At 30.1% G+C, this 26,073-nt stretch overlaps 1 protein-coding gene across 1 annotated transcript in view; it reads left to right on the forward strand.

The window, feature by feature from the left end:
- Positions 1 to 6,089: 6,089 nt before the first annotated feature.
- Positions 6,090 to 26,073, forward strand: part of LOC130441274 (probable inactive serine/threonine-protein kinase scy2) — a 34,627-nt gene continuing 14,643 nt past the window's right edge. Inside the window, exons 1-3 of the mRNA XM_056774874.1 lie at positions 6,090 to 6,125; positions 6,198 to 6,635; positions 7,089 to 7,763. Of these exons, the coding sequence (XP_056630852.1) occupies positions 6,090 to 6,125; positions 6,198 to 6,635; positions 7,089 to 7,763 (1,149 nt within the window). The remainder of the gene's footprint in view (positions 6,126 to 6,197; positions 6,636 to 7,088; positions 7,764 to 26,073) is intronic.

Consider the following 26,073-nt stretch of genomic DNA (forward strand, 5'->3'; position numbering starts at 1 on the left):
ACACTTCATATTTTTTTCCTAAATACAAGGAATATTATTACATACATATCGCTTTTTATGCAATTAGTAAACATGAAAGTTATTATGTACTCTCTTATCTTCTAGTGTGTTTCTGCTGTTACTGTGAATTTAAGTACGCATATTTTATTTGAACTTCAAATGAAACGTTCTTTTAATACCTGGGTAAATCTAAGTTTCGCGCATATTACCGAGCTACCTGCCTAACATGTTAAAATTGTTGCTCCTCAATTTGTCCACTAAAAGTTTCAAATATATATTTTTCATTGTAAAATGTACAAAAACAAACATGAATGGAATCTCTGCTTACGTTTGCTTGTTAACAATCAGAAAATATGAAAAACACGAAAAAATGTTTTCTTTGTTTGAGTTGTTATTGCTTCATTCATTTTAGATTAACTTTTTGTATATTTCTAAACGAATTCTAGATTTTACCCACAAAAAGCAGCACCGATTAATGAAATAAGGATAATTAAGCAAAAATGATAAATGACTGGGAGATTTTGCTCACCTCAAAAAAATACCAGATCCGAGACTGAAAATCACGCTGCTGTTTAAATAACGGTAAAACACCTTTTGGTCGATCGCCAAAGAGTAAACCAGTTTAACAACAGCTTATAAAATATATTCACTAGCACATATGGAAAACTGATACAATAACTGGAAGATACTAATCTATAATATTAAATTAAGTTCTTTTCCTCACTATTCTGTTAATGTACATTGCCTGCTAATAACTACTCATAGTAGAATAAGGAAATACATGTTGAATTTCAATTAATATGCGTTCAGAGACTACTTCAGTATCACTGAAAACTTCAATAATGTTATGTCGTTTTAAAACCTGAGACTATTACTTCTTTTGTTATTCGTAATTTCAAAATTTTTGACTTTTTCTATGTAACTATCATATTACAATTTAATTTATGTGTGTGTAGTTGCATCTGACCAGAAAAAGTTGATTGGTTTCTGTTCTAAGTCAACTTTTACTCCTCAAGGATATATATTTTTTTGTTATACTCGTATATTGTATACAACCGTAGGACATCTATATCTTTTCAAAGACAAACTTTGTTGAACTCATCTTTTGAAATTTGATATTAAATTTCTCATTTTGTTTCTAAGAGAGAAAATATCAAGTAATCAAAGATATTTTTTAACGATTTCAACATGTGCCGAAACTAAATAGTCTATTTAATATTTTCGTAACGGAAACGTGGTTTCGATAAAATCTTGTTTATGCTTGACTATTAAATTTATATGAAAACTACACGGTTAGATCTGTTGAAGATATGGACGAAATAAAAAATATTAACTTCCTCCGCCCCTTTAATGATATACGTTAACATTCCGATATATGGAAGAGAACAAAAGTGGGACGTTACTTTTAATAATTCGATTCAATACACTGAGAGAACTGTACGACTAAAATATGTTTTATTTTTCTAATATGGTATTTCAACTATGTTCAAAAAAACTCATTCTATTACAGTCCCAGAAATGGAGAAGTTTTAAGGCATGAAAATGAAAAAACATTATTTATTTTTCACTTGGATATCAGAGGGTAGAGCAACTAAGAAAGTAAATCGGGTTTTCAGTTTATCTCTGATTAAACGGCTCTTTGTCTATGGAGAAAATTGAAACAATTCATATCCAATACCTACTATTTCTTACTTTATCGGTAACATTCATTGATTGATTAGTGTGATAAAGTTCGGTGCCTTGTTTGTCCTTTGAGATATCAATACGAAAATTTGAACGATTTTTGCCAAATTAGTCAAATTTTAAAATTATTCACAATCTTACAGGGTGTTCCAGAATACTGTGCCAAATCAAAGTTACATTTTTTAATTGAAACACCCTTTTTTTTGGTGCATATTTTGTTATGACTACAATATAAGATAAATTCAAAAATGGAGATCTGTTGGGGCGAAAGAATTCTAATAGTAATAAAAGTTCTGTAAAATTATTATTTCGTTAATATTCTTGTAATGATAATAAATGCTTCCATGGGCGATTTACTTTGAATTTTTCATTAATTTATTTTACAAATTCCTTGCTTTTAAATTACAGCGTAATAGAGACTTCTGATAAAGAAAAATAAAACGTTATAAAGCGTAAAAAGGATCATTCAGCTTACTTGCGCCAAAAAGAAAAGGCAAATTCCAGGAAGTTTTCTGATAAGTTAATTGAACAACAGAAACAAATTAAACAGGCTAAGGATAGGGAATATTATAAAAAGACAATAGTAGGAAATACAATGAAAAAAATTACTCATGACCGAACGAGAGAAAGAAAGCAGAGGAAAAATAGATAAGAAGCATAAAAAAAAGGTTTATAAAAATCTAATAAGTAATACGCCGTTACAATCAGATGATGACTTAGCCTCAATACCTCCAGAGAGCAGATAAGTAGGGAAAATCAGTAGGGAAAAGCAGAAAATAACTATGGTTCAAATGATGCAGAAAATTGAATACAATACAATAAACTACAAAGGAGAAATGCAAGAATGAATACTTTTCCAAGTTCTATCAATGAAGTCCAAGTTCATTGAAGATATTCACGTGCCTTTTGAAATTAGCAAACAGCTTCTTTATGGCCTTGTATTGACTAAGCAATTGCAGAGAACGCTAATGTTTTTTCAAAAATTCAAAGGTGAGAGAAGTTTTTTATAAATGTATCAGGAAAAGCACTTTGCGGGAATACAATATGTTACATTTTATCAAATAGAGTAAGCATTTATGAATCCGTATACAAATCATGTATATATATATATATATATATATATATATATATATATATATATATATATATATATATATATATATACTTTCTCATTAAACCTTGATTATAATTTGAATATTTCCTTACTCATTCATGTTATTCGATTATAATTCGATTATTGAATATTTTGAAATACTTCTTCAATTTTTTAACGTATTATTTTGGTTTTTTCACATCATTTCTTATATAATAAAAATATGTTATTAAACAATGTTTGATTTATGTACCCACTGTCAATATCATATTTTGATTAAGACTTAAAGAAAAGTTAAAACGTCAAAATTTATCTTTCTTTTAAAAACTAATTTTGAAACAGAAGAGACCTAAAATCAAGGTGCATTAATATATATATATATATATATATATATATATATATATATATATATATATATATATATATATATATATATATTTATATATATATATATATATATATATAAATTAATAGAATCCTGCCCTGCTAAAATATATCAATATACAAATTTCACAACAGTATAAATTAAGAGTCATCATTATAGCATCATTTTTTTTTATAAAGCTAATCTTGAAATTCGCAACCTTGATGATTTTGAGCCGGAATATACAAATTACATTGAGAACACTTGGATCAATTTCTACTAATCTACTAGTGCAAATTTCATTAGAACGTCGATCTCAAGTGAAATCATTTTATCTGTTGTACTGTATTGCCACAGCGTAATTCTAGTACCTACTATAATTATAAGAACTGAAATCGATTAGGACCAAAAAAGTGCGGGGGGGTCTACGTTGAGTACACAAAAACAAGAGTTTTTGAACTATCTTTTATCGAATTGAAAAGATTATTCGTGTAATGACATTTCGAAACTAAAATACAACTCAAAAAATCTTTAGGATTTTTATAATTGTTGGTAAATGAAGTAGATTCCAAAATTAAAAAAGCCGTGAGCAGCAGAGCTCCATCACGAAAGTCGAATTTTTCAATTTCAATTGACAACAAAGAAAAAAGTGTCATAATGACAAGAAATTTCGAAAATGTAGTAAAGTCGAAGTAAAAAAAATTACCCTAGCAACGATCATACTCGTATTATTCATTAAATAGGAGGTGGTCCAGTTCAACAATTACAACGATCAAAATGATTTCGGGCGTTTTGTGCTAGAGAAAACTTTGAACTTGAGAAAGACAATTCTTCAACATCACCCCTACTTGCATGCGAAGTTCGAACCCTCTAGTTAAACTTTTTCTGGCCAAAAAATAAGAAAATATAACAAAAATGACCATAAAATGGAGAGGGGTGGAGATGGAAAGTTTCGACCTTAGACAGGAAATCATATCGCTACTAATGGAACCTACATGTGAAATTTCATTTTTCAGCCGCTTTTCGTTTTACCTGCAGAGGTGAGCAAAGGTCAAAAACCACTCTTTTTGCACTGCGACCCCTCGAAATATTAATTTGTTTTCAACCAACTCTAATAACATCAATCCGCCGCCAAAAAAGCCATGTATGCTAGTTTTGAACCAAATCGGACCCATAGCAATTGCTCGAGAGACGAAACTAAGAATTGTAGCTTAAACAGATATATATATATATATATATATATATATATATATATATATATATATATTTATATATATATATATTTATATATATATATATATATATATATATATATATATATATATATATATATATATATATATTGAAATGATTAGAAATCTAAAAGCAAGTGCTACATAATGAAAATTTATAATTTATTGAGATTAGTTTTACTAAAGATAATAATTAAACTAAAGGCAGAAAATCGATAAAAAAAATAAAAGAAATTGAATTGATATTTGTAAGTTAATTAATTATAGTTATTTTATATATAAGGAATTATTTATTAAAAATGATATATTCTAAAAGGATTGCATATGTACAAATCATAATTTGTATCATAGAATAATGTTATTAATATGAAACATATATATATGAAACTGTTGCCAAAATGACCCATAATAGTGAAAATTCATAAACTATTAATGAAATAAAAGTTTATTTAAAAATATAAATATAAGAACTGACAAGTGTTTGAAAAGTGAAGGACATTGTGAGGAGACAAGAGCAAAAGTCTAGTCAGTCATATTATATGGTTGCTAAGGAGAAAAAAGGGAGGATCATTATTTTGGAAAAAGAGTATCAGCAGAAAAGAGAATGGGGAGTGCAAAGTTATAAGAAATAGAAGTTAAATTTGAATCAAAATACAAAATAATTGCGAATTATTAAAGATGAATGGAAGATAAATATCTGGACTGAAGAAAATCCAATGAGTTGAAGATTTGTTACTGACAATTCACAGAAGTAAATGCAAGTTTTAGATCTGATATTGCAAGATATTATCATCTCAGGTCAGTTCCTTCACGTATTATTGGCCAATAATAATAATAGTAACAATATAAAATAATTTATAAAAAAAAGAGGAATATTACCTATACTTACGTTGACAATGGATAAAATTCATTATTTGTGAGGTTAAGATTCCTTTTCCGTAGAAATAATATGAATTGTGTAGTATAATTAAATTTTGTTCAATGTATCATATGTAATCCTTCCACAGAAATAGAACTTCTTGATTATATCATATACAATTGACATAATTTTATATGATGATATTTTATATAATAATTTTTTTAGTATTTTCCTTATATTGTACATCTAAATAATAGAATATTCATCTGAGTCGATTTATAAAAGAGAACTGTGTAGAATTATCAAATTAGGTTAGGTCTAACTTCAGGTTAGACTCATAGGCGTACTCAACTACATTTTATTAAACTTTATTTGAATTAAAAATAATACAATTAACTTTTAACATAAAACTTTTATTGATTTGTTAAAAGGAAAAACATCCATAAGTTATTTATTTGTGCCAGAACTCAAAGAGAGAATGAGTTTCATGCCCGGCAAAAACGTGCTAGCGACAACAATAGAAAAATAAAAACAATAATAGAGGTAGAAATAAATAATTACAAATTGGCGCCCAACGTGGGGCTCGAATAAAACGAAAAACGTGGGGCTCGACATAAAACGAAAAACGTGGGGCTCACATAAAACGGAAAACGTGGGGCTCGAATAAAACGAAAAACGTGGGGCTCACATAAAACGAAAAACGTGGGGCTCACATAAAACGAAAAACGTGGGGCTCATATAAAACGAAAAACGTGGGGCTCACATAAAACGAAAAACGTGGGGCTCACATAAAACGAAAATCGTGGGCTCTTAAATAATAATAACACATCACTAAAAATAAAAATAAACAAAGAAATCATGGAAAGGAAAATGAACTTAAGAAATGGAAAACAGGTAGGTACAGAAGAAAGATCAGAAGAGGAATAGGAAGAACGAAGGCATAGAAGTGGTGATTTTGAGGTGCAGTATTTAGAACAAGGAAGAGAACAATCAGATGGAAATGTGACAGGGGATGAATTGGAAGAACAGGAGGATAGGAGACCACAAAGAAACAATAATGATCAATTAATGGAATTTTTGATTAGTATGAGGGGAGAAATTAAACAAGATATGAATAATATGATGGGAGATTTTAATGAAAAGATGGATAATATTAATGAAAATATGAATAGATTAGTGAGGAAAATTGAAGAGGTTAAAATTGAAGGTTTGAAGGAAATTAAGAAACTTAGACAAGAAAATGAAGATTTTAAAAAAAGAATTGATAAGGTGCAAGAAAATGGGATCAAAATCAGAGAAGAAATTGAAAAAAAGGTAGTGGAAGAGGTTCAAGCATTAGGAAAATGCATAGAAGAAAATTTACCAGAAACAATACTAATGGAAGTTACAAGACAAAATGAAGAAGTAATGCAGGAATATCAAGAAAATTTCAATAAAAAAATTAAAGACTTAGATGTTAGAGTAGAAGAAAAAACAGGGACATGCGCTAAAAGAAATGAGACTATAGGCAAGCAATTTAATAGGGAATTGGAGGAGATGAATAAGAAATTGCGGGAAACTGTGGAAGATATAGAAGATAAAATAAGACGAAATGGAGGAGGCATAATGTGTACAGGAAATGTGGAAATAGGGGTAAAATTTGATGGAAATATAAATACAATTCACCCTAAAGTTTTTATGAAAATAGTGAAGAGTAAAATGAAAGGAATAAAGGATTTGATGGAGATGAAAATTATAATTAGGGGAATGTTATCAGGACAGGCACTAATGTGGTTTTGCAATAAAGAAGAGCAGATTATAGATATGGAAGGTTTTGAAACACAATTTTTAATGTATTTCTGGGGTGAAATTCAACAGGCCAATTTTCGAGAATGGTTGTATTTCGGAAAATTTGACTACAATAAAAATAAAAATTTAAATTCTTATGCTATGCAACTTTATAATATAGCACAATATCTAGAACCAGCAATGAAGGAGGAAGAATTAGTTTTATATGTAGGAAGACATTTTAATGCTGAGATGTCTGAAACGATAGTTCTACATAATATAAAGACTATGGATAATATGTCAAGTTATTTACAAAGAGTTGAAAGGAGTATACAAAATGGAAACGGAATTAATAGATATCAAAGTGAAAATAGATATGAAGATATACGAAATGATAGACAGGGTGAAAATGGAAATGGAATTTTTAGAACAGATCATTACGATAGATATGGAAATACAAATTATGGAAACAGGAATTTCGAAAACAGAAGATATCAAGGAAATGTGGACAGGAATTTTGGAAATGGAGACAGAGGAAGATATAATGGACAGAATAATTTCAGGAATAGTAGTCACACAAACAGGGATGATTTCAATAGACAATATGACAGGGGAGTTTATAATGGAAATAGAGGTAGGAATTTGCAGCAACAAGATAGGGGTAATTTCAGAAGAGATGAGTACAATTTTTATAGGGATCAAAGATCTGATAATATCAGGGATAATAATGCCAACAGTTCAAATGAAAGGGAAAGTGTGAGACAAGTAAATGTTATGATACATAAGGAAAGGAACTTGTTCAACAAGATGAGGATAGAAATTTTGCATAAATCGCTCCCTTATACATAATGTTATCTATTCTAGATATGAACATCCACGCGAATTCATAAATAATGAGTTATCAGTAGAATTAGATTAATGTTAAATTAAAATTGTATGAATGGGTATTATGATGATTTTATTTAACATACTGTGATAATTAATGAGATATTATGAAAAGTAAATGAAGAAACTGACGAAATATGATATAGGTTAATTGTAGGATGATTGAGTTATATTGTTATTAATGATATAATATTATAAAAAAGAAAATAAACATATATGAATAATTATAGAATTGAAAAGAGAGAAATAAGAATATGATGATAATATTGAAAAATGCGAATTATTAAATAAAAGGGGAAATTATAGAAATGGGGGGAGAAATATGAAGATTATTGTTATAATAATATGGCGAAATAAACGATAATTATAGGAATAGGGAGAATAGTATAAAGTAGGAAAAAGATAAAACTTAGTGATTGATTTTTTTTACAAAAATATATGAAACTGTTGCCAAAATGACCCATAATAGTGAAAAATTCATAAACTATTAATGAAATAAAAGTTTATTTAAAAACATAAATATAAGAACTGACAAGTGTTTGAAAAGTGAAGGACATTGTGAGGAGACAAGGGCAGAAGTCTAGTCAGTCATATTATATGGTTGCTAAGGAAAAAAAAAGGGAGGATCATTATTTTGGAAAAAGAGTATCAGCAGAAAAGAGAATGGGGAGTGCAAAGTTATAAGAAATAGAAGTTAAATTTGAATCAAAATACAAAATAATTGCGAATTATTAAAGATGAATGGAAGATAAATATCTGGACTGAAGAAAATCCAATGAGTTGAAGATTTGTTACTAATCCAATGAGTTGAAGATTTGTTACTGACAATTCACAGAAGTAAATGCAAGTTTTAGATCTGATATTGCAAGATATTATCATCTCAGGTCAGTTCCTTCACGTATTATTGGCCAATAATAATAATAGTAACAATATAAAATAATTTATAAAAAAAAAGAGGAATATTACCTATACTTACGTTGACAATGGATAAAATTCCTTATTTGTGAGGTTAAGATTCCTTTTCCGTAGAAATAATATGAATTGTGTAGTATAATTAAATTTTGTTCAATGTATCATATGTAATCCTTCCACAGAAATAGAACTTCTTGATTATATCATATAAAATTGACATATTTTTTTAGTATTTTCCTTATATTGTACATCTAAATAATAGAATATTCATCTGAGTCGATTTATAACAGAGAACTGTGTAGAATTATCAAATTAGAGGAACGGCTAACTTCAGGTTAGACTCATAGGCGTACTCAACTACATTTTATTAAACTTTATTTGAATTAAAAATAATACAATTAACTTTTAACATAAAACTTTTATTGATTTGTTAAAAGGAAAAACATCCATAGGTTATTTATTTATGCCAGAACTCAAAGAGAGAATGAGTTTCATGCCCGGCGAATAACGTGCTAGCGACAACAATAGAAAAATAAAAACAATAATAGAGGTAGAAATAAATAATTACAATATATATATATATATATATATATATATATATATATATATATATATATATATAATATAATTAAAAATTCGACTAAAAAGTCGAAAAAGAGATAATTCACAGAAATGGATATGAAGATATGAAAATAAAGATAAAAACTAATATTTGAAAAAATATTATCCTAATAAATACCAACTTAATATATTTCTCAAAAGTTATAGATTTTTCGAAGCATTGGCGATAAACATATTGTTTTAAATAATATGAAAAACATCATTCTAAGACAAAATCTAGTGACCTTCATATTTTTTGTTACCATGAAAATGGCCTCATTGGGACCAATTCTCCCGAAAATTAATTGGAATTGCCAGAACTGTAGAAACAATGTAAGTCAGTACTTTCGTAGCAAAATTTTTTTTAATTTAGAAAGGGCTTATGCTGTAGTCACCTAAAGTCGAGAGGTAATCACTGGATGTTCTTGGGAGCAAATATATGCCTCCCTTCACTTATTTTCTTGGATCTGTCCAGATCGGCTTAGATATACCCGCATTCTCTTGGATCTCTCGTCTTAATATATTTCCGGATTTAGACAACAGGAAGTCATATTTCATTTTACTAATAACATTCTGAAAGTTTTTGAAGAAGGTAAACTTGACTGATTATTTGGGGATTTACTAAAGGCACTGTTGAATTTGAAGCCATTTTGAAGGCTGCAAATGAAACTAATTCCGAGCTGTTATCTGCCAAATGACCGTTGCCGTCACCGTCATCGTCATCTTTATGCGACATGCAACCGATGCCATCCTCATCGATGTCATCTACCTTCCAGTTGAAACCAAATAACTCCACTGGACCGGCAATTCTTACTAGTCTACAGAATACAACAAATTGTGTTTTCAATATTAATATTTATAATAATTAGTAGTTTTTAGTTAATTTTTTGTATATTATTATGTTTGTTTGAATAAAATAATTTTAGAAAAATGGGTTGGTATACTTTTTTGTATATACGGTAGTAGAAAAAATAATGTTCCTAACTCATGCGTAAAGTGCCTTTCCCGCACTTGACCGCTTGCCCGAACACTGCTCCGCGTCGTTCGGGACAACTGCAGTCACTTTACGCACTTGCTACTATTTTGACAAAAATTTAAGAAACCGATGCAAAGTTATGTAAATATAATTTGTGAGTGGACTGATGGTAAGATAACAACTGATAGGATAAAATTTTTAGTGTTATGGCTTGCATATTATGCGAATGTTACAATTTAAAGATTTTATTCATTTCCATCACAGTTAATAGTATTATTATTTTTTTAACAATTGAGTTTTTGTAGAAGTGCTTAACTTATGATGAGGCTTGATTGATTCAACAAATTTCTCAAGACTGCTAGCATTGTTTCAATAGTCATGCATTCTATTAACTTTCATAAAAAATCCATAACGATATTACCCAATGATTAAAAAGATGTGACCTAATTTTTTGGTTTAAAATATCCAGTTCTCATCAAAGTTATTGGTTCCATATAAGATAGGTCTAATTGAAGTAGTAAACAATTTGGAGGTTAAGTACTTGGGTATGATTGAAATCACATGATAGTTTCTTTAGTACAGCCACATATATTTTATTATCAATACTAGTACTTTTTAAGAATATCAGATGGTCATTGTCAATAAGACAATGCAAATCAGTTTTTTGTACTGAGGTTCAATTTAGTTATTTTTGGCTTGGAATATGTAAGTTGTAAATTTCTTCCTAGAAGTGCATTTATATTTTTAGTTATGTAATACATTGTAAATAGCAAAGTACTTATTGACCGATAGTTTCAGTAGCGCTTATATAGAAAAAATGTACATTTTCCAAATAACACGGATTTGTATTTTCTTGTATTTTTTGTATTTTCTTGTCTACTACAAATATCTAGTTTCGATATACAATACTCATTTGCATGATGTTAACGACTCAACACACTTGTAAACATAAGCTAAATGAAGCCGCTTCACATTGTTGATGAAATTTATGCATCCAAACATAAATTTATTGATTTTTAAACGTTTTATCGGATGACAAACACCAAAACTAATCGTAAATTAACCGATAATGGTCCCTTAATGTCCGATTTGCACCGCAAAACGATACGGGATGACCATAATTCTCTGCTCTTACTAAATATCTGTACCCGGTAATCTGCCGGTAGGCAGCCGTGGTCCGTGTTGGATGGTCAAATAGATAATTTGACCACCGACGGCACTGCGAGGGGGTGGGATTTATGGGGCTATATATTGGCGACGTAACAACGGGGTTTCGCCGCCGATAATAGGTGTTATTGGCAAAATCCATGATAAAGGACTCGGTTACTGGATAAAAATCATTTTTTGGGATTAATATCCGGTAAAATATAGCTGGTGCTATATAATTTCCAAAATGATTTTTGTCTATACTGTTTACATGATATTGGTATATGAGTTGCGGATGATATATTTCGAAGACAGGAGAAAACTAATTTCCTGGCTAATGCAGCCACAAATATTTTCTTATTTTTCTTTCGAAGAGTCTGACGCTGAATGACTATTATGCGAATATCAACATCTCTGAGAGAATAAAACAGAAATGTTGCATCAATTGAAGAGATCCGAATCAAGTGGAATTTGGACCACTGAATAAAATTATTACTAGAATAAAAAGAAAAGAAAACATGCTTACTATTGATAACGCCAACATAATCACTGCCGGTTTTAACCAACAGAGAAAATTGTTTGTATCTCTGAATATAAGGCATCTATGGGAGGGTTCTGTCTTTTATTTTCTTCTTTATGGGAAGTGTGTTATTGGCGGGAGAGGAAATTAATATATCGAGCTCGTCTTTTAAAGCAAAAGTTATTAGTATTATTATTATTGGTTCTATTGTAAACAGTCGAGGTGCTATCAGAAATAGGTAAACGAAAAAGATGTTTCTGGATTGATGAATATATTTAGTAATCCCTTGCGTTAAAAACGTTTTGTACGTTTTTGAATTATTTTAGACGTGAAGGAGCGAAGTGGGGCTATGGTTTTGGTTTTATTGAAATTGATTGTGTGTCTGGTATGGATACGATGTGGGAAAAGTTACGAAATTTTAGACAGACCTCTGACCTGATCGACATACGTCGACTAGTTTGAGTTTTGTAGAAACACTTGATTATACAAGTAATGAATTCTATATACTCAATGATGTGCATTAGGAATCTTATCCATGATAGATTAGGTGATATGTTTTCTTTGGTGTTAGAAGATTGTACGAATACCGTAGGGTTTGAAGATCTTAAGAATTATGAAAGTCACACCTTCAATACAAAGAAAGGATGTTTTTTATTGATTGACCAAATAATTGGAGAAGGGTGGTGGAGTTGAAAATTTGTAGATGCTCCTTATGATTTAGGATTTGTCATAGTCATGAATTAAATTGGATCGTACGGTAATGGGACTAGTAATAGATGTGGGAGAAACTGTACAAAGAAAGTTTTTTGTCATTACGTCTAAAAATGGCATAGAAGAGCTTTCCTCCACCTCTTCTATGTACGTCATAAATATGGCGTAGGTGGAATTCTAACCCCCTCTTTGAATAATTTGTTTAAAGTGGAAGCCGAAACGTTAACAGATAGATAATGATGATAAATGACAGTTGTTATGGTATATCATCATTTATTCAACTAATGTTCAACTATTTGTATAAATAGATAAATGACATGTTGTTATAGTATATCATCATTTATTCAACTAATATTCAACTATTTCTGTAATAGAAAACTGTAGTTTTACATATGAATTTTCCATAGTTGTACAAACAAGTATAATTTGGGTATTAGCAGAAAGTATAAGAAATTGTTTACTGGCATCCAAACATTAGTCTAAAATCCCAAAATATTAAATCCATCAATAATAAATTTTTCTAGCAGTATTACTTCACGAGTAACCTATACATAATACGAAAATATAGTTCATAAATCTTGGGGTGGTATCAGATTTTGGACCGCATTACTTTGCGGATTGCAAAGTAATGCTTTGCTACTACCATTTTAAATTGTTCCCCTCATTCAAATGATCGATTTTCATCCAATGTTATTCCAGTTTTTTGTTCTTGGATATTGGATGAGCAAAAACCTCTGCTAGGCCAGCTCGATCAATGCAATTACTAAAAATATTTATCTCGATTATGTAGAAAACCGTGTTTACCAAAAATCATCAACAACATATTTAAAATTTTAAGTCAACTCGACCACTAAATAATACGATCCTTATTTTGCAATACTTCGCTGGTGTCGCTAAATTTTTCAATGTTTCCTTTCCATTTATAATGAAATTTGATTCACTTTAAGCGGATTCAATAACATTATGAAGAAATCAATATGTCTACTTCGATTACATACAATCATCAAATCAAACTGTGAATCTTCATCAAACTACTTCACAATATAAGCACCGTATGTTATACACTTACTCTTAAATGTTGTTATAAAATTATTGGCTTAGTCATTTTTTATAATTTGTTTCAACATTTTATTATTATGAATTACTGTAATTATGAGTCAAGTTGAATAGTTCCATTCAATGCTTAACGTCTTTCGTATGTAATTCGACAATATTGTAGGAATTAAAATGGGTGCCTCACCTGCTCAATTCACATAATCCATCACTCACAGTCAAATGTGAAAAATGATGGTAGTAATTAGTTGAGTTTATTATGACAACCGCGTTTTCTGTAATTATACTTTGAAGAAAATATTCAGCCACCTATTTTTTAAAAGCTCAATTATTTTTTTGATTTTTAAACACAAGTTGTGAATTTTGACATTTTTTTTTTGTCTTGACTTACGTATAGTTTTGGTTTCCACATTCGATATTCTACTTGGTAATAACAAATCCAGAATATTGTTCTGTCTGATTTGACTAGGTTTATGTCTGTCTTTACCTTTCAGCATACAGACAAATACATGTAAGATCATTTCTGGTTCATAATCCAAATTTTCATTCTAAACAATGTCGTAGAAGAAAAAGTGAATGAGGCATATGTATTATCATATATACATGTTTATCACAATTCTAGTAATTAGCAAATTTTTTATCTCAGTATCACACAAAATCTAATGATAGATCTCAAAACATATTTCCTACACTTCAAATTTTAGACAAAAGAAGACTTTATTTCAAAAATAGTATAATAACAGTTCTTCTTCGAGAGTTCATATATAAAAAAGATAACAGAAGAAAATAGTACGTCACAGTATATGAAGTACTCCCTGTTCATCTAATAAACAAAGATATGAATGAGAATGGAGACAATGGAACAAAAAAAGGGAGTTAATATTCAACTACAACAACTATTATGAATGTTTTAAGCTACAAAACACAATATTTATGTATAGAACAATTTTATATATATTTATCTCATAATTTACGACTTCATATTTTTTTCTCCGGAAAGCCAAAACAAATTCTGAGTAATTAGATATTATATTTATGTTATTCTCAATGATGCCACATACATTTGGATGATTGCAAAGTGTTCTTATTGTTTCTAACGTAACTGAAAATTAAAGTATTGCGTTGATGTTTGCAATTATGACAGTCTTACTGGTTTGCAGTCCCTAACTAAAATTTTAATATAATATTAACTTGTGTTATTATATTGTTCGTTTGCACTTCGTGATTTTCTTTTTCTTTAAACCGAGTGGCTTAACGAAAATTATTAAAGAAGATAAAGAGTATATTGAAGGAAAGAGATCATTAGATTTATCGTCCAGATGATATACGGACCAGATAAAAGCAATTATCGGTACATAATGTCATAATGTGTGAGTACTTTATTTTAATCGCATTTTCTAGCTTTTGTAGAAACTCTGCGATATTGTGATAACCTCTCAATTATTGTTTAAAATTTATCTACTTTTAACTAATGTGTGGAATGAATTTAAAATCACAATTTGAATTATCTATTTGAAATTGTGAATAACTTACAAAATCATTCATTCACACGTTCACGAATCAAAGTTTTTTGGATCTCGATCGTAATTCCATTATTATACAAGTCTGTGGATCGGCCGTCGTATATATTTATATGTTTTTCTAGAATCTAATTTTACTGATGATATGCACGCAACCCGTAAATAAGACGTTTTAATGTACTATTATTATGGGTTAGCTTGGAAGCTCACACAAGAATGTGATATTCTAGCATTTCGCTTTCTTAATACAAAGCTTTTCTATAGTCCGTAGAAACCTTCAGGAAAATATGTGGCGCTGTCGAAATATTAAGAGGTATCTGAAGATGATGCACAAACAGAGAACAAACAATAATGTGTGAGAAGCCGAAAATAATAGTAGTACAAAGAGCAAGACGATTAGGACATATCCCCAGAATGCCACAGCAGAGAGTTGTGAGAATAAGTGTGAAAGGTGGAGAAGGTGGGAAAACAGAGAGGCTACGAGAAATCAAGTGATTGGAAATATTCTTTTGCCTATGATGCTACTTTTATTCGTAAAGCAATATTCTGCACAGTTGGATTTATAAAACACGATCTCTCCCAAATAAATAGGAATATATATTAGCAGCGATAACATTTGACATTAGTAATGTCATAGATCTGGATGTAAACCAATGAGAGATAACGTTTGTTAGGTCCGAACACTTCCAATATGAACACTGATAAAATAATAAGAGCGATATATCATATAATATTATGAAGTTAACTTTATTCAATTCTATTCACGCAAAAATTTAGATCTAGCTTAGATTGATATCAACTTCTTTATATTCTTCACGAACTGCCTTTCTCGGAGAAGTTTACTTTTTAGTTTGATATCCATTTCAACAGCCAACTGAATAAGTAATTTCTAAAAGAGTACTCTTGTATTGAAATTTATAGGAAGTTAAAAACGAGTAATTTCATAATAGAAATCTTCGGAAAGTATTGACTTATTATTTTTTCAGTAAAGTAAAGCTGAAAGATTCCATGTATGGACATGATTAAAAGAACATGATGAAAAATAATTTATTTTAAATAGGGTCAACCTACTGTTATCCTAGTGTAGACCTCGTCAGGATAACCTAATAAGAAATAGTCTTCATTTTAGTGAGGCGATCCTGAGAGATTCCCTGCATGAATATGACCTGGAAACGGTTCAACCTGACGTGAACCTAGTGTTCTTTTTAATAAGGTGATTAATTTATTTCTAATAACCCTATTTCTAATAGGGTTATCCTGATGCGTACTTAGCATGGACCTCTTTTGGTTTGCCCTAATAAGGTTAATCTTGTTTAAATCTAATAAGGTGCTTATGATGTTTCAAGGATATGAGGAAAAAATTCTAGTCGGGATTATATGTATACCAATGTTAGAAAATAAATTTGAATAACTATTTAATTGAATAATTCAAATAAGCAGAACAAAATTTTAATAAATCATGCGTATCAGTTTGTTATACTTCTCATTGTGGGACATAAAATTTTTCATGCCACTATATAATATTAAAATATTTTCCTCTCTCTGATAAATTAAGAAGAACTAATTTGAAATTCAAATTTTTTATAATCGTTTTCACAAAACTAATTTATAACTATCTACTGAAATGAAATAAAAACTTAATCGATATGGTTGTTTAATATTTCGTCTGGTTAATGCTAATGAATTCATTACTTAAGAAATTTTATTCGAATAATTTATAATGTTGAGAGGTTACAGCGAACAGGTATGCTCCTCCCACAAACCAGTGCGTAGCAGAATAAGCGAGCTTCTCATTCGCTCTCTAAAATTTATAATTCGAATTTTGGTTGGAAAGGTTAAACGATAACCTTTTCATTTGTCCTATATTCAAATTTCCAGTCGACTAATGAAGTTATGCAAATTTCTTATTGTCACGATCAACGTAAAAAGTAGTTAAGTACATTACACTAAATCTACATTTAATTTGTAAATGTTAGATAGATACATTGCAACTTTGTTAATGATACGAATGCGTCTCTAAATTTTCATTTTTTAATAAAAATTGCTTAATTTCCCATAAAAAATTCAATTACCATTGAACAGTTTCATATGTTATACAAGGTAATAGTTATAGAGAGTCTAGACTGCTTTGAGTATACTCAAAGTATACTCATATATGCCTCTCTATGTAAGTCTTTCGGCTCGCAAACAAAATCCGAGTAAGCTCATTTTTGGTTTACTTCAATTAAAACATCGTGGTAGATGAAATGAGGAAAATCACACATAGGAATTGACAGATATACATGTTACTTATTACAATACCAGTAACAAGTAATGAGTTATTTTGATTCAGTATCATTCAAGAACCAGTAGTAGATGAAAAAGCCAAAATTGAAGATATAAATAGAATAAATTATTATTGTTGATATTTATTGATGTCACAATGAATCGTTTAATTGAAAAAGAACGAATTGATATTTTAATGATATTAAGATATGGTGATAGGCGTAGAAGTCAACAAGAAACGTATGATATGTTTAATAATATATATCCTAACCGAAATCCCATAACAAAATCTTCTGTCAGTAAATGAGTATAAAAGTTTAACGAAACTGGTTCAATAAAAGATTTATCCAAATCAGAGCACAGAAAAACTGCATCAATTGAAAACAAATCTTTAGATGTTTCTGTCCTGTTAGAAGACGATCCACACTTGAGTACTAGAGAAATATCCAGGGAACTTGATGTTTCTCAAACATCCGTAATAAAAATCTTAAGTGATAATAAATGCCATCCATATAAAGTAACGTTGGTTCAAGAGTTGTCAGATAAAGATTTTGATAGAAGTGAAGAGTTTCCAGACCTAATGATGGAAAAACATTACGATGAAAACGATCCCAATTTTACAAATAATTTTATGTTTTGCTTTCAGGCCACTTTTTGTATTAATGGAAACGTAAATCGGCATAATTGTAGAAACTGGTCACGTTGGTTGCATGAATCCTACATCCAATATTCCGAAAAACTGGATGTATGGGCTGAAATAATTGGCGACAAAATAATTGGTCCCTTTTTCATTGAGGTTAACTTAAATGGCCTGGCGTATTTAGAATTATTTGAAAATAGTCTTATATCTGTGTTGGTATTTCCAATACCATTTAAAAAAAAACATTATTAGACATTTTCAGACAATAAAAATGTCCCAAACGACAATATTAGGCTACAAGATGGTGCCACACCTCACTATGCGGAAGACGTGGTTCTATCGAATTATTTTTTGTGGGGTTGCTTAAATAAGATTATTTTTTGTGGGGTCACTTAAAAAACATCGTTTTTAAAACAAAACCTGCCAATATTCAGGAATCAAAAGATAGGATTACCACAGAGATGAGAAGAATCGAGCAGTCAAGGATGCTGCAAAATTTTTTGCAAAGTTTTAAAAACCGCATGGCTTGTTGTATTGAAGTAAATGGACAATGGATTTTGAGCATCTGCTCCAATCGCCTTTACTGTATGTTTCCTAATATTCATAATTTTTTTATTTCACAAATGTGGATCGACTTCTAACATGACACAAACATTTAAAGATTTGTCTTCAGCTGTTGTAGATTTTCTGCGCCATGATTTGGATAAATATTTTACTGCACCAGTTTCGTTAAACTTTTGACTAACTTACTGACACTAGACCTTGTTACGAGATTTGTATTAGCACATAAATTATTAAAGGATAATCAAATTAAAGTAGTTTATTCAATCGTAGCCATCTAAATGTACAATATTTATTGTAACTTTGGTGGAGACACTGTAAATGTAGCTATAGTAGCTAAATTATAGCATTTAGGTATAAATAATAAAACATGAAGAAAATCAGTATTTCTAAAAACACAAAATATATAGGGTGATTCATTTGGAATAACAAAATCGTACAAGCCGTTTCCGATATTATTGAGGCTTTCCATACATAAAACTCACTCTGTATAATCATTCATGCTAATGATTTGTGCCATTCTTTATCAGTTCTATCAAACTTTGTTTGGAAAGTGAACTATAACAATATGACGGCCGTGACGTCACGCTCCGATTATCTATTAACAAAGGTACTGCGTAATCATAACAAGTCTAACTCACTAACAAATAGGACCTAGTTTAGATTACCATATAATAATGGATATAAATTAATAAATACGGTATAAACAAGTCTTTCATTCTCTTCCATAAGTTATTTTATCGTGGTTCTAACATAGTTTGAAATGGTCTCCCACTTATCATTCTAGCTTTGTGCCCAAATTATTTCACAAGTTTTGAGGTAGACAAATAAAAACAAATATTTATAATTGAATATGGCTTTATCATTTTTCAAAATATTCTCCATTAAGACCGGTACACTTTTGCATGCGTTTGAACCAATTGTCGGAGCATTTTTTCCATTCCGATTGAGGAACCTTCATACCATGTGATTTAAACGAATGTACTGCCTCTTCAAGTGTAGAAAAACGTTGACCCCGCAATTTATTTCTGCTATGCGAGAATAAGAAGGATTCGTTGGGTGCCAAACAAGAACTCTACGGCGAATGAAATACATCAATTCGATGCTTCAACTATTTAGATGTTTTCATTTGAACTGATTTGTGAGCTCGCATTGTCGTGGTGGAGAATGATTCGTTTTCTTCAATTGGTTTCCCTGATTTTTTGGAATATTACTGAGAAACAAATGCAAGTGCACCATTTAGAATTGACACATTGACATAAAATATTTCACTTTTTAAAAGTTCGTATTTACTTATTAGATTCATAGACCTGTCTAGAAAGTTTACTTACATTGTATAAAATTCCACGCGGTTTTTGTTTAAGTATTAAGTTTTTTTTACGCGATTTGTAGTCTGTATCTTACTTCTTGGTCATATTATTCAATATTATAAATAGGTCCAAAGTAAGCACCACTTCAAATTTCCAGTAACATAGTTCAAACTAGTTCATACTAGTTCAAACGGTGTATAATTGTGATAAGTACTGTGTGTTGTTTATGACATATTTTACAAAAGTTGGCAACATAACGTGACATGTGTTTCTATCTATAAAATGCTTTAAGTTTTTCAACCAACCGTTTTTGACCACCGTATAAAGCATCAATAACTGATCTTGCTTGTCCCTATTTGTAATTAGTTCTCGAGAATTACAAAATATAGTTGTTACATTTTTAAGTATTCTATTTCCTATATTTTTGAATTCATTACAACATTTTATTCCATTTTGTGATGTTCATCTATAAAAAGAATGTGATATAGTTTATATACTAACAAAATTTTTTTAATCCAAATGTATAAATTGTTTAAATATAGTTGAAAAATTACAAAAAACAAAAATGTAATATCTTAACACTTATCTTTTTTACAAAAAATAATAAATGTGCAAACAAAAATTTGTTCTACTAGAAAAAGCTTGTTAATTAATATCAGCACATTTTACGTAACTGTATACATTGTGGGACGAACAAATGGGTGTGTTCCAATTACCACACCCTTTTTTGTTTTTTTGTTCTTCTTTCTTGAACAAAAAGCACATTTGTCTCCCACCTGACTGGTATTTTTTTTTCAGTATTCAAGTCAACACCCGTAATTCTTTTCATAGCAGTACGATCTTGTGGTTTCACATTTTGGTCAACCCATCTGGTAATAAGGTGATGTTTTATCAAACTTAGTGCCAGTTCTTTCAAAAACCGTCCTTTCAATCAAAGTCTGCAGGTGAGAGAAAGTGAGTTCTCCCTGGTTAATGTTTTCCCACAGCTTCGGTATGGTATAATAAAAAATATATATAGTTAGTAAAATATTTGTTAAACGGGAACTAATTTTTTTGACTAAAATTGAATTTTAAAAATGGCTATAATATTTCTTTTTGTGTTGAAACTTATAAAGTATTAGTTCAACAAATGTACTTAAATCAAATTATTGTATATGTTTTTTATTGGATTGCCAACCAATTTCATATTTAATGAACCAATTGAAGCATAACTTATTTTCCTCATTTAGTCGGGACCACCAACAGATTCCACTACGTTCCCAACTTCATGTGCAATTAACTGAATATTTCAAAAAATAAAACTAAAAAAAATTCTCGCATTGATGTTAACTTCATTTTTTAGTTATCTCTATAAACTAATAAACCCATTATAAAAATGAATGTGATCCAATACTCGCGTGTCTGGTGGCAGTTTTCTCAACAGATTTATGTTGCTTTTCAACAAAATGGATAAAAACTGGCAGCGAACGGGGATTGGCGATATAGCGTAATCTATGTATCCTTTGGAAATTCTTTCACGTCTGTAGGAGAATCATTGTATTTTATGACAATTATTGGAAGTATAGTTATAGAAGAGTAACTTTATGGTAAACAAATGCTATATAACTAATTTGCTAATAAAATTGATCCTTCTGTACATATATCGAATGTGCGGTGAATATTGTTAACTGTTTTACGACTTACTGAGATTTATAAATTTTTATCATGATAGTGAATAGCGAAAATTAGAAGTTCAAGAATAGATTGTATCTTTATCAATAAAGAGATTATTTGACCAGCTTCTTATGTGCTCTACATTTCATCCACTTAAAATATTCTACGTATATCCCCCCATCTTTTTCTTTGTGTTTTCATCGTGTTAACTAGATTATTCCCTCAAAGTTCCTCCTTTGGAAAGAAATATTTAGCGAATAATTTTGGAATCTCCATCCTTTCTATCAAGTGTGGTAATATTAGCTCGAATATATTAGCAGTAGAAGCTTAATTAGAATAGAAAAAGATAAAGGTGATAAAGGAGTCTTATGGTAATTTGAAATACCAAAAAAAGGGAGATCAATAGAAAAATGGTTATTTTAGACGATGATGACGAATGTATACAGAGAAGGAAAGTTTACAATTTTCATGTCACCCGAAAACAAATACCGACGTAGAAAAAAACTGACAAAAGGTTTGTGGAAGATACAGGTTATTATTGGAAGACTTGGAAAGAATGTGAAGTAAGTAGGTTTCCGTTGGAAGCTGGAAGTCCTACATATGCAACATCCAAAAGTATGATGAAACAGTACCTATTGAGCAGAAATATATGCTTTTTGATAGATATGGTAAAACCTGAATTATGCAGATCCATCCAGACAAATAAACAGTGGTATAGAATTTCAAAATCACAAAATTTTTCTGATGATAGCCACAAGATTGTCTACTCATTATCCCGATCTTAATCTCTTGAGGCTAGTGTGAGCGACAATGAAAATTTATCCTGGAAGTACTCATTCCTTTAATGATGTTTGGTGGAGCAGTAGAAATCGCATTGCAAGAAAGCCATATAATTTCATTTTATGAAACTAGCAAATCAACAGACTAGTTTTTTTTTCATAATTACATATTGCAACATTTTCGTTGAAAAAATTAGGAGAATATTTTTGTTATACCTATTTAAAAGGAGACAATTTCCGCTAGGGTTTTTCGTACAGTGATTCCATACAGAATATTCACCAGGATATTGAAAGTTCAGGAAATCCGAATTGATCAATGTCAAGACAGTTACTTCTATTGTCTATTAGCGGTGGAGGCGATGTAGTGTGTGGTATGTGAAATACCCAAATCGCTAGGGGAATCACCAACCTACGAACGACGCCATCATTAAGCTTGGAATTCATATTGTGCTCACGGAATTATTAAACAAATTTGCGAACATGCTAGTGTGGGAGGTATAATGATATGTGTTTTATAAAACAAATATTTGGTACAAATATCGAGGGTATTTTTGTAAGTTGTTCTAAGTCTGTCAGAAAATTGTAGATATGCTAATGTAATAATTGTCCTACGAAAAATTAGGATAAACAAACAGAAAAATATAAGAGATGAGTGAATAAAATGATTATTGATTTGTAAGTCGACAAAAAGATATTTATACCACTTCAATGCAATGCATAAAAAGAGATTTTTGCTGTCTCACCCATCAGTCCCATAAGCAAATTCCATTAAGGTCAATTAAATCGTAAGTTGGAAAAAGTCCAGTGGATTATAGAAAAAATTAAGAAAAATCTCAAGAACGAAATTATTGGAGTGTTAATAGTCTAATTTAATATTGGGGAGAAAAAATTACAGAACCTGTACGTCAAATGTATATTAATTATACCGTTATTTCGGTTCAATTATAATACAATAACAATACCAATATAGATCGTCAGGACACCTGGTAACAAGAATAAAATAAATTATGATTTCATAAATACATCCATATCCACCCAAAAAGTACTTGCTTTAATACCGTCTTATTATGGTTACTATAGTACAATTTAGTTTCGAACATGTTTATAAATTAAAGTTTGCGGTAATGCCATACCTTCTTCGACTATCTTGACGGACAGTGTTCTCTGTATGTAATTTAATGATTTCAAAGTTGGTTCTGCATCACTAACAAGCTGATTCATTCTTTGTGAAATAATTGGCGAACCGCAAGTGTTTCTTCACATTTCTATAAAAAAAATTTTCACATCCACCACAAGCTCTATAATTTTCAGATTTATTATGTGTGAATAATTCTGTTTTTTTCATTTCAACTTTTAAACAATTGTTATTCATTCGTTGACATTCTTATCACCAATACACAGATTTATACATAGTAATATACATAATAATACATATGTTAAATCATAGACATACATCGCAGATAAGTGAGACGTATAGTGCTGATTATCGAAAGCTGACAATGTAATAAGTCAACCAATTGTTATAAGATTCACAACTCTCTAACAACAAATTTAAAATAACTAAACTATGTAAGAAAATTGGAAAGGAAGTGAATCCATATTGTTAAAAGTCACCTGTTATACGGATGGTCCAAAGACGTCGGGAGCCATATGAGTAAGACTAGTGGCACTAAAACTAAAGATAGCTTAAAAGGCATATAGCCAGATAGCTCTGATATCACTCGATTATGTAGAAGTCAATTCTAGGCTCGTAATTGTGGGTGTGCTTTGAACACGCTGGGTAATGCAGCAAAATCATGGTAGTCTATTTATCGAGATTCATAAGGGCTTTAGCTTTTCGTCCGCTTCAACATAACATATCTCACAGAACTCACTTCAACAGTTCTTCTTCTTTCTCCCATAATAGGTCGGTTTGACGCCTGTTCCTTCTTCGATATGTTTCCTCATCCTGGCTCTAGAATGTCACTTCTTGTTCTGTGTTCCAATTGAAGATTAATTCCTTGTTATTTTTCCAATCTTTCGTCTGTCATTCGATTTCTATGGTGGTTCTATTATTTCTTACACTGTGAAACCCATTCGGTAATATTATCTACGAGTATGTCACATAATCGGTCATTATAGGTCTGATTGTCGCTTTGTAAATACGTGCCTTTCTTTCTTATCTTAGGTGTTGGTTTGTTCCATCATACTACGTTCTGAAGACATCCTGCGACCTTATTTGCGTTAGCTACTTGTCCTTTTACCTCGTCTCTTGTTTTCTGATTCGCAAAGTTCAGTTATTTCTTTTCATTGTTGTCTTATCACTTTCCATATTCATTTTTGGCCACTGTAGAAGTCTTCCTCCAATTTTTCAGTCTAACTACTGAATTAGTCTCGTTCCCAATCAATTTGTACATGTTGTAAGTTTCTGGTGTTTGTAACGGCTTATACGCTAAGAAAGCTTCTCGTTTCTGCTTACATTTATTTCTTCTCGACGGAACCATGGAGTTGTGTTAGTTTTTTTTTTGGTTAAAACTATGTATGTACCTATCGACTCCTTAGCAGCGTTTTCTATGTTCTATTTTGAAAGTGGTTAGATTGTATTGTTTATTAAAAGAAAAATAAGTTCGTTTTTGCTTGCTGAGACTTGGTAGCATTGTGGCAAGGTGATAGATGTTCATGATTGGACCTTTTTCATTTCATCTGTTAAATAAATTACTCATAATATACGGAGAAACATGATATGACGTAATCCTATTCCAAATGTTCCCAATGCTATCAGCATTATTATAGTCGTCAAAACGTCTTATGAAAATGATTCAGAAATTTGGGAATAATTCGAATCTAGAACTAACAGTACTAAAACTCTGATGCTTCGGATTTTTATGTATAATAATGGTATACTGATATGTGAATTAAATGTCCAATCGTATTCTTCTATGAAATTTAGATAAGAAACAGCTCGATCGACATTGTTTTTGATTAATTATGACAGATATGAGAATGGCGAGTATTAGATTAATTTTGAAAATATGTCAAAATTTCAATTAAAAAGTTATAAACTCAGTTTTATGTGAAATCCTTGGTTTCTATTAACAAACAATGTTAAATTATCAGTGTATTACAATACGAGCAGTGAACGAGGAAAATATCATTTTCAGTATCTTAAAATCAGTCACGGAAATATCATGCTTTTGATGAACAGTACATCATAATAATGATAAAATAGTCATGATCATTATTCGTAAACAACAAAAATAGTTTCCAGTAGATATAATATTAGCAGTTGCTGAGAATTCTAGTGTATTGAGTCTGAATGAATCCCATTAATTCTTGAAACAAAATCTCTTATACATAATAATCCATCTTCAAAGAAGGATTCTGAAGTTTGCATTTCTTTTACTATACACATGGGTATGTGCCAAACAAAATTGTTGATAAAACTCATACTGAATTCAAAAATACCATATAATTGAATTCGACTTGATGGAACTACGCATGAATATTAAATAAGTTTGCTGAGATCCTTTTTATTTATTTATTGCTAGGCCGTAGCTATTTCTAA

This window comes from Diorhabda sublineata, chromosome 3 (genome assembly GCF_026230105.1).
Source record: "Diorhabda sublineata isolate icDioSubl1.1 chromosome 3, icDioSubl1.1, whole genome shotgun sequence".
In the NCBI taxonomy this organism is placed as follows: Eukaryota; Metazoa; Arthropoda; class Insecta; order Coleoptera; family Chrysomelidae; genus Diorhabda; species Diorhabda sublineata.